This window comes from Triturus cristatus, chromosome 7 (assembly GCF_964204655.1).
Source record: "Triturus cristatus chromosome 7, aTriCri1.1, whole genome shotgun sequence".
In the NCBI taxonomy this organism is placed as follows: domain Eukaryota; kingdom Metazoa; phylum Chordata; class Amphibia; order Caudata; family Salamandridae; genus Triturus; species Triturus cristatus.
In genome coordinates, this window is record NC_140590.1 from 579197564 (window position 1) to 579211135 (window position 13572).

Consider the following 13572-nt stretch of genomic DNA (forward strand, 5'->3'; position numbering starts at 1 on the left):
TTAGCCCATAGGCTGCGTGCGAGCGCACAGCGTACAGCGATACAATCCATTAGGGACTCCCACGCAGTTGAGCATACCGCTGACGCCCTTATTGTGGATTCTTCCTGCCACTTCTATCAGCGCTTGTATAATAGGGAGGTGAGCGGATCAGTGGGGAGGGAGGCTTACCTCGCATCCTGCCGCATTACGCCATTGTTTGTATCCTCGGCTGACGCGTTGGAGTCCGCCATCCGCATTGAGGAAGTCATATCTGCGATAGCCCGTCTCAAGATCACCAAATCGCCTGGGCCGGATGGTTTTTCCGCTTTGTTTTTTAAAACCTTTTGCGTTGAGCTGGCTCCGCTTTTAACGTGTCTTTTCAACTCTTTTCTGGATACTGGGGAGGTAACTCCCTCCATGTCGGAAGCCGCGATTACGGTCATCCTTAAGCCTGGGAAGGATCCGAGGGATTGTGGCTCGTATCGGCCAATTTCCCTCTTAAATATAGACGCAAAGTTATTTGCGAGTATTCTGGCGGCACGCCTTAGCCCTCTGATGGATGGTATCATAGACCCCGATCAATCAGGCTTTATTCCTACACGTCAGGGTGGGGACAACACCAAGCGCATTCTCCATCTTATTGACCTGGTTCACCGGTCTCGGGCTCAGGCTTATCTACTTACCATCGATGCCGAGAAGGCCTTTGATCGAGTGGACTGGGATTACCTGTTTGCTGTTTTGCGAGCTTTTGGTTTCGGTGCGAATTTTATCCGCTGGGTGCAATGTCTTTACGCATGCCCTAAGGCATCGGTGAGAGTGAATGGGTGTAGGTCTTCCCTCTTCCCCATTTCCAGGGGGACGAGGCAGGGGTGCCCCCTGTCTCCGCTATTATTCACGCTCTATATGGAGCCCTTTGCCCAGCGAATACGCTCAAATCTAGATATTGAGGGCATTAAGTTTGGCGCCGACATACATAAAATCAGTCTATATGCGGACAATGTTATTCTCTCCCTTACCCACCCGCGCACCACCCTGCGGTATCTGGCGAGGGAACTTCATGATTTTGGAATAGTAGCAGGGTTTAAAGTGAATTTCTCGAAATCGCCGGTTCTTAATCTTTCTATCCCTGAGAAAGAGGTTCGTGACTTGCAGCGTGACTTTGCCTTCCAGTGGGTGCATTCTGACATTTCATATCTGGGTATCCGGTTGACCTCTTCCATTGCTAAAACTGTCATCCTCAACTACAAGCTGCTGGTGGATCAAACTACTAAGTCGGTATCCGACTGGTCTACCCTTAATCTGGACATGTGCTTCTGCGTGTCCTTTATTTGTTTCAGATGCTTCCGGCGCACCCTCCGTCGGGTATTCTCCGGAGGTTGCAGAAGCTTCTTAATAAGTTTTTGTGGCATAATAAGAGGCCGAGACTCGCCTTATCCCTTGTTACCTCGCCGAAGGCCGTGGGGGGGCTGAGCTTTCCCCTCTTGAGTGCGTATTACCAAGCCTCTTGCCTACGCTATATCACGGAGTGGAATCGACCGTTGTCCAGCAAACACTCGAACTTTATGGACCAGACAGTCGCTGGGTGTAATATATGGCGTGAACTCTGGCTTCCGCGGAAGCATAGGGCATGGGGCCTCTACTCGTCGCCAGTGACTTCTCCGACTCTCAAAGAGTGGGATCAGTTGGCTGGCCCTAGGGGTTGGACCACGTTTCCATCCCCTATGACCCCTATCGTGGACAATCCTGACTTTCCGCCGGGATGTGCGTCTCCTGTCTTTCAGCGATGGTGAGAGGAGGGATGTAAGAGAGTGGGCTCCCGCTTTGATTCGGACGGCGTGATACCCTTTGCCCAACTGCGCAAAGACTATTTTGACTTGCCGAAATCTGACACCTTCCATTACTCGCAGCTAGCACATTGGGTGACCCTACCCTCTAACTTCGCCTTGATGTCCCGTCCCTTGACCACTTTTGAGCACTGGTTGGTTTGTAAGAAGGATGACCGGAAACTGATATCGGAATTGTACGCAATGATAATGGCGCAGGTTAGGTGGGAGACTGAGTTGGGGCGCCCTCTAACGTGCAAGGAATGGGTGCATATTTTCTACCGCGCCCATCACACAGCGTCTGACACGGCGGGCGCGGAATCTGCTTATAAGGTGGCGGCATACTGGTACTATACTCCGGCACGCATTCAGTCTTGGGATCCTACTAAATCTGGCCTCTGATGGCGGGGATGTGGTCACCCTGGCACCCTAGTCCATTTGCTGTGGCGTTGCCCAAAGCTGGTGCGGTATTGGGCAGCGATCCTGGATGATCTTGATGAGTCGTTTCAGATCACGTTCCCACGGGATCCTGCGCACACGCTGTTGGGTCTCCCTCACCCCAGGACCTTTCCCTTGTGCTCGTTGCGGGGCAGACAGCTTGCGTTAGCGTTGCTTGCGGCGCTGCAGGTTCTTTTGGTGCAGTGGGGCTCTCCGGCTGCGCCGGACCCGAGGGACTGGATTCGGAGGCTATGGCACCTTCTCGCGATGGAGCACCTATCGCTCAGCGTTGATGAGAAGGGGTCAGAATATGCTAAGCTCTGGAGTCCTTTCTTGCAGCTTCTGTCAAAGGAATTGAGGGAAGTCACGTGCCCCAAATATCTGCAAATTCTTCAGCTTATCCCTTTGGAACCGACAGGGGCCACTGGGGCAGTTTGACACATCTCTGATTTGGACTATTGACCCCGGGGGGGTTTAGGCATGGGGGACCGAGACTGATGCGGAGAGGGTGGGATTTTGGGAGGGTTGAGGGTTTGTCTATTTGTTTTGTTTTCAATTTTTATAAAAGTGATACATGAGCAATTGCCTTGCAGGTCTGTTCTACACTAAATCATCTTCTTGCGGGGTCGCCCTCCGGGCTGTAGACCTGTGCGCTGTGTACTGACCATTCCGTTTCGCTCTGCCGGCCGATGGTTGTAGGCAGTTAAGCTGTGTACTTTGGATGCGTATCAAGTAATAAAAAAATAAAAAAATAAATGATTGATTCTAAATTAGTCACAGCTAATTAGTCCTTGTGACCAACAAGGTAGGGTGTCTAGTGATTAAAAGTGGTACACACAAGACGTCTTGACATGTACCTACGTGACTTGCCCCCAACTGCTTTTTTTCACTGTAACCGGTTTGGGGTAAGCTGCAGGATTAATTTAACCACTATTTTTAATATTCATTAAAAATCTAATTTACTTGTGAAGGTGGATGTTTGATAAATATTTATGAAAAGTAACTTAAAAAAATAGACTTCGCCTGGACCTCCAGTAGGCTAATTAGCATCAGCCTGCCAGCAGCAGGCACCTGTCAGTGCCTCCCATTTATCAGGTAAAAGACCTGCTCCCAAAGCGGAAACAATGGCTTAAGCCTTTTGGCAGGAAGTCCTGGATGTGCGGTAAGTGACTCATTTCAGCTCAGGAAGAGTAACTGGGGAGAGTTTAGAAACTTCATTAAATTCAAAGTGACCAAGTAGAGGCCTGTCCCTCTATAGTTCAGTGTAAAGGGAGACCTGAGGAGAAGCCTTTGTTCCCTGGGCAAACTGCAGCCAGCTACGCATCAACCCAGTGGGACAGGGAGCTGGTCCCAAAACTAGTTTAGTGGGGTTGAGAGGGGACTGCTCATTTCCATGGCTTGGGCATCAGAAACCTCTAAGGGTAGAAGAGTGCTGCCATGTTCAATTTACCCATAATAGTCCACTGTGGGATAGTTTACAGTAAGCAAACAGGATGTGATGCAAAAGTGGGAAACGTTCCCCATGGGAACCTTTTTCTCATCAGCCCCACCCACTGGCTAGTAAATCCTGCAAACTCACTCACGGCTCATAAGAGCAAATTTGGACTTACAAAATAATAGAATAGGGCTGGACCTGCTATCTATGACCCATGTTCAGAACTGAATGTTTGGACCTATTCCCACTTGTATCCAGGACTGAGAAATGGACACCTAGGGTAATTTGGCTTACCTTATGTGTGGCTACAGGGACACAATACGCTGCAATAGGCCTTTTTTACTGGAGTGACCAGCTGACCACTTGCAACTGGAAGTGGACTGGATCCAGCTGGTGGTGATGTCCCTAAGGTCCTGAGAGCCTTAGAAATGGCCAAGTAGAGCTGCCACAGAAAGTCTAAAAAAGTTGGGACTTTAAATATTTTTGGACTTGCAAGACCTGGATAGCATGAGAAGACCTCATGGCAAAGGTGTCTGACTTCAATAGGATTTTGTCAGATACAACTTCCAGGTTTGCCCTGTTGAAAGATTTTGAGCTCTAAAGAAGAGTCCAAAAGTCCTAAAGGTGGAGATATTGTCCATGAGAAGATGCTCAAAGTATTTGCCCAACAAGAGGACTTCAGTGGCTGTGAAATTTAAATGTTTATCATTCTGAGCTTTTCTTGCCAAAACCTGTGGCTTCAGTATAACCTCATCCAACAACTATCCAACTTTGAGAAGACTTTACTGGCCACAGCCTTCAACCTTGCCCCGCTGGAGGATTTCAACTTCAATTTCAGAGACTGAGTTAGAAGGTAAAATATTTGGTGTATTAAACTTCCATCCCATTTTAGACAGCTTGAAGTCATGCATAGGTCCCAGTCAACCGCGAACAGTGAGTTATGATTGGTACTGTACCTTTTTTGATGTGTTTTGCCCTCAAATTTTAACATCTCATACAACTGATTCCTCTTATTGGATATTAGGCATTTTGGTATCGCTTTCCTTAATGAATTGTTCTTTGTTTTCAGGAATTGGTGTGGGGTTTTTATTTGTGTTGTAGTTTTGTTTTATAATTGTTTTTTGTACTGCTACTTTACGCACTTTTCCTTAAGTTAGGTCTGTCTGCTGTGTGCCATAGCTACCAAGGGTTGAGCCCAGATGTAATAATTGAAGTTGTGTGTCTGTACCGGACAAGATTTTGGACTTATTTCTGGGAAGGACTCGCATCCTCCCCAACTAATAACTCGCTTTATTACACCAGTACATTCACCTAAAACATAAAATGCCAAACAAATGCATATACAGCAGGGCAATGAAATCATGTCCAATAAGTAACAAAAACATCAGTAATACTTAACACAGACAGGGAGCAAAACACAATGATATCTCTTCTGTGGTGCTACAAGTAGGACTTTTTTGACAAAAAGAGGCTATGGTACCTATGTCCACATGTTATTAACAAAGTTCTTTCTTCAAATCACAATGATAATATGACTATACATGTATGAATACAATCTGTGGGGCATATTTACTAGGAAACTATTGGAGCATGGTGTTAAACCAAGAAAGCTAATGCCAACAGTTTCCAAACGCAGGGATGCACCATATTCATGGGAATACGGTGCACCCCTGCCTTTCCCTTAGCACTGGCGCTAAATGTAGCTGCCTAGGGCCAACACAGGCCCTCTTGCACCATTGTGCAAGGGTGCCTGCATTGCATGGTAAGATTGTTTATGTGCAGGAAGGTGATGGCAATTTGTAACTTCTAAGTGTGCTGCAGAATGCAGCACACATAGAAGTTGCAGCCATCATTTTTTAATGATTGTTTATGTGCAGGAAGGGATACCTTGAATGCAGCACACATTGAAGTTGCAGCTCGACATGTTTTTTAATGATTGTTTATGTGCAGGAAGGGACACCTTGAATGCAGCACACATAGAAGTTGCAGCTCGTCATTTTTTTAATGATTGTTTATGTGCAGGGAGGGACACCTTCCTGAAAATAAACAATTATTCATGGCGTTTTGCTGTTTATATGTGTGCTGCACAATGCCGCACACATAGAAACAGCAAAAACAAGGAGAAGTAAAACATTTCTCCTCGTTTCACCATGTTAAGACCAGATTTTCCCTGATCTTAATTTTGGCGCTGCCCCATATTTACGCCACCCTTGTAAATATGGGGCAGCTTTAAAATCAATGGGTGTTGCGGTGGAATGCCCACGGAAAAAGTGACATTCCAGTGGCAATAGGGGTTTGTAAATATGCCCCTGTATGTTTATTTGAAAAACCAATAAATGACTAAAAAAATATTCAGATGCCAATACACTCAACCTCTCGGTGAGGTGGGATCTGCTTAAAGGGATGAGAAGGTGAAAACTGGTTTACAGGAAGGTAAGCTGTAGGCTTGCATAATGACCAATTCCCCCCCCCCCCCCCCAAAAAAAAAGCAAAAAATAATTTGCTAGTGTTCATAGATGGAGGAACCCGAGTGGGAACATGAGGAAAAGAAGAAAGGTGCAGCAAGGGAAGTGAGACACTGTATTCTTGGACAGTTGTGCTCATATACTGACTCTACCTTGTGTGCCTTGGAAGAAGAATTATGCCTGACCTTACCTTAGACTACGGGGACGCCGAACTGATCTTTCATGTTAGTATGGGAACCAGTCGTTTTCCTGAATGCACCCAATCCGAGCCAACCGATCCCTCCAAAGCTGCATCCTCCTGTCTGCCAATCTACATCCCCTTTTATACTCCGAACCAAGTGATGTCCTAAGAGACTTCTGACACCTGCAAAGAGGCCTAGCTCCAGGACCAGGTCCTCACCTGACTCCTTACTACAACAAGGAGCAACATGCAATGTTCTCGCTGCCAGGTCGCATTCCCCTCTACCTTCAGCCACACTCCCATCTTCCGCTCCCATATTCTCCCCCACTACAGCCTCACAGTCACATTTACCAGGTGGTCACCACAGGTGTTGAATGTGAGCATTAACCCTCCCTCCAGCCCCATCCCCACCCTCACTGAACGGCATTGGGAATTCCAAGCGCTCAAAACTGGTTCTGCACAGTCATTCCGCATTCGATGACGAATAGCTCCTACGATGTCGTTAGATACAGAGATAACATCAATACCAGCCTCCCTATATCTCCATTCCTAACTACACCTTCCTCTAAAGTGGAGCCTTAACAGTAATCACAAGAGGGGTGAAGCCTGAGGTCTATGGAAGAGGATCAACAGGCATCGATGTATCTTTGGTAGAATTTACTGTCTTTTCCCGGGCTGCATGCAGCTTCTAAATGAAGGATTCCCCACTTACTAATGTAATATGTTAATGAATCTCAGGGTTTTGATGAATAAGTTCCAATGCATGAATATTGATTTGCTATTCTATATGTATCCTCAGACAATGATGTTCTTGCTTGTATTTCCAGGCTCCACAGCGTCTGTGCAGTCCCAGCCCGCAGATACCTCTCACCTCTTGCAAGTTCCAAAGGAACCTCTTCACTGTGCTAAATTAAGCAGCAATATGGAATCTGATAGCATCCCCAAAATACCGCCACCCCTGCGTTCTCCTTCTGCACAAAGGATGCTTCGAAGGCAGGTGAGTGGAAGCATCATCTACGTTAGATATATAACTGTTCCTTCCAAATAAACAGATTTCATTTCAGTTCCACTCCCATCTTGCATTAACTGTTTTGCCAAGCAGGAAAACGCTTCACACTTCAAACATACGTTTTCTCTAGTAGTACATTGCCTCTTTTATCTGCTTTCCTACTCAAGACATGTTGTAAGCCACCCACTCAATCACCTACACTTTCTTATCTGCTTCCAGCACAAATGTAAAGAGATCGTTCGCAGGGGGCAGCAGGAAGACGTGAGATGGAGTAGAGGCTTATAGGAGCATTGGGAAGGGCAGACCCATATTTTAGAAACTCTTTTTAATGAACCAGCACTACATTTTTCAAGTGATAGTTGTCACCTTGTAATACGTCTACCTCAAATCAATGCGCAGGCTACAACACATTAAATAGTCCCTCCATAAGTAGCCTACTAAAATCAATATCAATAATGAATTAATGTATTATTATTAGTAGTAGCAGTGGTGAGAATAGTATAGTAGTGGCATTAAGAGCAGAGTAGTTAAAGCATTAGTATTAAGGTAATAATATTAGCGGTACTAACAGTAGTAGTATTATTTATAGTAGTGGTATAAATAATGATTGAACTAGTTGTATTAGTGGTTGAAATAGTAATAGCAGTGGTAGAAGTAGTGTTTGTAATAGAAGACGTTGTAGTAGCAACGACAATAATGTATTTCTAGTAGCAGTAGAAACATTAGAAGCAGTAGTACCAAAAGTAGTAGCTGTAATATCAATGTAGTGGTAGTTGGTGTGATAGGTTAAAATAGTTGCAGTAGTTTTAGTAATCTCAGAAATAGCAATAGTATTATTAAATGTGATAGTGATAGTACTAGTAGTGCAGTGACAGTATGTCACTGCAGTTATTGTGATAGTAGTTGAAATAGTGTTACTAGTACTTTGGTAGTAGACTTTTCCTCTGAATAAGGTTAGCATACATTTGATGACGATAATCACTAACAGGAAGAGGGAAATATGACGATTTGCCACTATCCCCTACTCACTGAAGACGGGCATAAAATCAATCAAGATTTGTAAAGCGTAGCTTATCACCCATGAGGGTATCCAGGTGCTGGTGGTAGCTGCTGCTGGGCGCCGTTAGTCGAAGAGCAGGTCTTTAGACCGTTTCTGAATTCCTGCAGGGTGGGGGAGGTCTGGAGGTAGAGGCCGTTTTAAGTCTTGGTGGCAAGGTAGGAGAAGGAGCAGCCCCCGTTCCTGCTTGGTCGGTAGTGGGACGATGGAGAGGGAGGTGGAGCGCAGCTGTCTGACGGGTTGGTGGAAGTTCAGCCTTAGGTTAAGGTAGGCTGGTCCTTCGTTGTGCAGGGCCTTGTAGGCATGGGTCAGCACCTTGAGCTGACACATCTTGTGGATGAGGAGCTAGTGGAGTGTTCTGAGGTGAGGGGTGAAATGGGTTCGCCTGTAGTCCAGGCGGTTGGTGACGAGGACCTGGGTGACAGTGCATCTGGTTCTGATGGGGAGCCACTTGAAGATTTTCCATGGCATGAGGAAGCATGCTGAGGATACTGAGTTTATCTGGTTCTTCATGGTGTGCCTGCTGTCAAGTAAGATGCCAAGGTTTCTAGCGTATTCTGAGGGTATGGGAGACGGGCCCAGTTCTGCTGGCCACCAGGTGTTGTCCCACGGGGACGTGTTGCACCCAAAGATAAGTACCTCAGTTTTGATTTTGAGGCAGTTGTTTTGCATCCAGCTGGTGATGCTGGAAGTTGGCTTTGGTGTTCGTGGGGCCTGCGGATACGGAGAGTACGAGCTGAGTGTTGTCAGCGTATGATATGATGTTCATACCATGGGTTCTGACCTGGGTGGCCGGGGGGCCATGTATGCATTGAACAGGGTAGGGCTCAGTGAGGACGCTTCGCGAACGCCACAGATGATGTTCTTTGGGCCTGAGGTGTAGGTTGGAAGGCGGACTCTCTGAACGATGTTTAGAGCCAGTTTGAAGTTGGCTCGGTCATTAGGCATTTTGCTGGTACGTCAGATCCTTTCTAGTCGTTTGCATATGTGTTTGGTGGATTTGAGTTCCAAGGTCAACCAGCTGGTGTGCTTGGTGGGTCTGCTTGGTCTGGCTGGTTTGCGGCGGCGACTATGTCAGCGCATTCGGAGATCCATAAGTTGTAGTTGTTGACGGCGAGCTCGTGATTGGAGGTGGCGTCAGGGTTGGATTTCCTTAGGGTTTTGGTCAAAAGATCTTTGCTTACCTTGTTCCAGCTCCTCTGGGAGGTGCTGGTTTGGTTGGTGGGGGTGTCAAGTGTGGTTGGGATGAGGAAGTGGGCAATAGAGTGGTCGGACCATGTGATTTCAGAGGCGTGGCTGTACCTGATCCTGTTGCCTGCTGTGAAGATGGGGTCCAGTGTGTGCCCGGTAATGTGCGTGGGGTCAGTGACTAATTGGGTGAGGCCTAGGGTGTTCATGCTCTCAATTAGGTTCTGGGTTGGCATTGTTGGGGTCATTAATGTGGAAGATGAGGTGACTGAGACAGATGAAGTTTCTTGATTTGATGGCAAGAGGGGCAATGAAGTTGGAGATGGCCTCGAAGAAGATGGGCCATGGTCCTGGCGGACTGTATACCAGGGTGCCTCTAATGGTGGTTTTGCCATCTGTGTTGAGTTGGAGGTTGAGGTGTTCCATGATGGGGGTGGTGTCGTCGGTGGCTGTTGTGCAGTGGAGGGATTATTTCTGGATGATGGCTATTCCACCTCCGTGTTTGTTGATGCAGTCCCAGTGCATGATTTTGTATTCGTTTGGTGTGGTGGTGGCATGTCAGGTGCTGAAGCAGGGTTGAGCCAGGTCTCGGTCAGTAAGACAACGCTGGGGGCGAAGGAGGTGAGGGTGTTTGTGGAGCGAATAGGAGTTGATCAGGGGGCATTGGATTTCTCTTGGTTCAGTAGTGGTAGGTGGGGGCCCATGGGAGAGCGATCGGATGCTGAAGGTGAAACAGCAATGTCGGTAGTGTGTTTGTGGAGCGAATAGGAGTTGATCAGGGGGCATTGGATTTCCCTTGGTTCAGTAGTGGTAGGTGAGGGCCTATGGGAGAGCGATCGGATGCTGAAGGTGAAACAGCCATGTCGGCAGGAGAAGAGTCCTGCAGTTGAGCAATGTAACATGCGGCTGTAGTTGTTGTTACTGGGTCTGGGGTTCAGGGCTATAATCTCGGCACTGATGTAGCTGTGGGTGGGTGGAGATCCAAAGGTCCTGCCGTTAGGCACTGTCCAGGCGTGGACGGCACACACAGGCTTGTCTATGGCGCGCCGCTGGCACGCCTGCACTGCAGCTTGCATTAAGTAGGTTCCTGGGAGGCAGCGGGGATCTGGATGGGGGCAGGGTGCTGGATGGGGTCACGAGAAGCTGGGAAGCGGGAGGGAGAGCAAGAGGGGAGAGCGTAGCAGAAGATCGGTTTCCGGGGAAAAAAAGGCAGCAAAAAGTTAACAATTCGGCTGTTAAAAGGTGGCAAAAGTTGAAAAAGAAGGAGGTAAAAGTTATATTGAGGCTGAAAACAAAGGAGGCAAACATTACAATTCGGCTGAAAAAGAAGGAGGCAAGAGTTACAATTCAGGTTGAAAAAAGAAAGAGGCAAAGGTTACAATTAAGGCTGAAAATGAAGGAGACAAACGGTATAGTCAGGCTGAAAACGAAGGAGGCAAAAGTTACGGTTAGGCTGAAAATGAAGGAGGCAAAAGTTACAATTAGGCTGAAAAAAGAAAGAGGCAAAGGTTTATTTAGGGTGAAAATGAAGTAGGCATAAGTTATAGTAAGTCTGAAAACGAAGGAGGCAAACAGAGTTATGCTGAAGAAGAAAGAGGCAAAAGTTACACTTTCGGCTGAAAACGAAGGAAGTAAATTTACAGTCAAGGTATGAGGGGGTAAACAGGGAGCAAAATATTAGCGTCGAAATCAGTGGAGAAAATAATTGTGTTAAGGACTGGCAGCGAGGTGCAGGTTTGAGCGGGAGCCTGGCCTGCAGCAGCGGTGGGGAGCTGGCACAGGGACCTGCTCAATGGGGTCGGGCTGCGGCCTGCATTAAGTGGTTCCTGGCAGGGGGCGGGGCGCAGGGCGGAGTCACAAGAAGGGGGGAAGCCTGAAGGAGAGCGACCGGGGAGAGTGTTGGAAAAGAGTTAACGATTAGGCTGAAAAATAGACAGCAAAAGTTGAGAAGAAGGAGGCTGAAGTTACAGTTAGGCTGAAACGAACGAGGCAAAAGTTAGAGTTATGCTGAAAAAGAAGGAGGCAAAAGTTACAGTCAAGGTGTGTGGGGGCAACAGAGGGTAAAAGTTTAACCCCGAAATCGGCGGAGAAAACAATGGTGTTAAGGAGTGGCAACAAGGTGCATGTTTGAGTGGGGGTATGGCCTGCAGCAGTGGTGGGGAGCTGGTCCAGGGACAAAACACATTTCCAATATCCTTGTCTTCTTCAGGGCCTTGTTACTGATTTCAGAATGAAGGGACACAACAGTAATCAGTGGAAGTATGTATTTTTACTCACTAGAGAAAGTCTTACAATTCCATTGAGGGTACTAACTGCCTGTATTCAGTGACTGACTTGTCAATGTGTGTCATCTAATACTGTTCTTTGGTTTGCATCTTAAAATAGGTTGCAATACGAAATGATTCTATGGATTTATTTGGAACAGAAAGTAAGGAGAATATTGCCTGTGAAATAAGCGAGATTGCACCCATGCAAAACTACTCAATATCTTTGCAACAAGAATGCATTTCTTCAGCTCAGCGATCATCAGTAGACTCAGCAAAGAGTGGGAGATCAAGTGTTCACACACAACGGCCTTTCCATGATCAATACAACATTTCTAGGCCTCCTGCATCACCTTGTGTAAGTCTCAACCGTTTAAAAGAGATTCCGTCAGACCATACCGATCAAGAAGTAGATGAAATAAACAATTGCAAGGAGCAGTTGGGGCTACATCCATGCAGGACATCGAGTGTCTACTCAGCAGGACCTACCCTCACATCCAAAAGGAACTTGGGGAGTGATAACAACGTCACTTTGAAGGACCTCAAGAAGTTCTATAGCGTTGATGCACAAGGACTGCTAAGAAAACCAGCATCATGGTTGGATGACCCTAGGAGACATTCAATAGAAATTTGCTCCATGGAAAGCAGCCCTCAACATCAGTTCATCTCCAGTACTTCTGGCTTCATAAGTCAGGTTTTAAGTGAAATGAATAACTTGCAAGCATCTAGGCAGAAGAAAAAACACAGCCCTCCTTGCATATCGATAGAGCCACCGAATGAACCAAGCTTGTTATCTAGGACACATCATTGCCTTTCTACCACTGGTCCAGACGTCTGCTTAAGGAGGCGAGCTCTATCATGTGAGTCTAAAGATTCAGTAGACACTGGAGACTCACTACTTCCAGACAATACCCCTGTGCCAGCTTTACCCACCCCAAAGACAGATTTAATAACGCTTGCCAACTTTTCCTTTGATCAGACTGAGATGGAGCACTGATTTTTTTCATTGGTGCCAAACTTTTTCTTTCTTCTAAGACATAGCTATCCAGACTTCAGAATGGCACTGCATAAACTATCCAAAGAGTGGTTACAGAGCCAGCTAGCGAAATACGTGGTCAAACTCTAAGCCTCTGTTCAGCTTGGATAACAGCAATACATTGTGCAGACATAATATGTATTTTATATTTAATTAAATGAACAGGTTCTAGAGATGCAGGATGTAGTACATTTTGTGAATAAAGGCGTGTTTATTATTCTTTAATACAACGTTTCTAAGGATGTTTCTGGAATATGTTAGGTTTGAGATAGTAACAGACACGAGGAGGCTACATTTTCGAATTCAAAACACAGCATGAAGCTGTTTGCTTATTCACTGGCAAGAAGAGTAGCTGTGTTCACAAAGATATGAGACAGTTGTAACATGTAAAAGAACGTACGGGTTAAAAAATAATTATGCAAAAAATGGTTGGTGATTAGCAGCATTATTTAAAAAAGAAAAGCAGTAAAGTTAGCAATGTCAAAGTATAATTTGTGAAAATGTGAATTTGACCGTTTAGCCTTTCTTTGCCAGTTGTTCTTAAATATTACAGTCTCCTTTAGAAATGTGTATCCGTCGCCTGTCCTGACACCACATGAAACCATTGCCAAGATTGGCTTATCATACCAACGGCAGTACATTCTGGTCTGTGCTTTATGAGGATATGATCATCGATATGCTGAACCCAACAAACATC

General features: G+C 46.2%; 1 protein-coding gene across 9 annotated transcripts in view; it reads left to right on the forward strand.

Annotated features, from left to right (window-relative positions):
- The window catches only part of CACNA1G (calcium voltage-gated channel subunit alpha1 G), an 807943-nt gene extending 794889 nt beyond the window's left edge, over window positions 1–13054 (forward strand). For all 9 annotated transcript variants that reach the window (XM_085617142.1, XM_085617143.1, XM_085617140.1 and 6 more), the window contains 2 exons: window positions 7149–7318; window positions 11961–13054. In XM_085617142.1, the coding sequence (XP_085473268.1) occupies window positions 7149–7318; window positions 11961–12836 (1046 nt within the window). In that variant the 3' untranslated portion in view covers window positions 12837–13054. The remainder of the gene's footprint in view (window positions 1–7148; window positions 7319–11960) is intronic.
- Window positions 13055–13572: the final 518 nt, after the last annotated feature.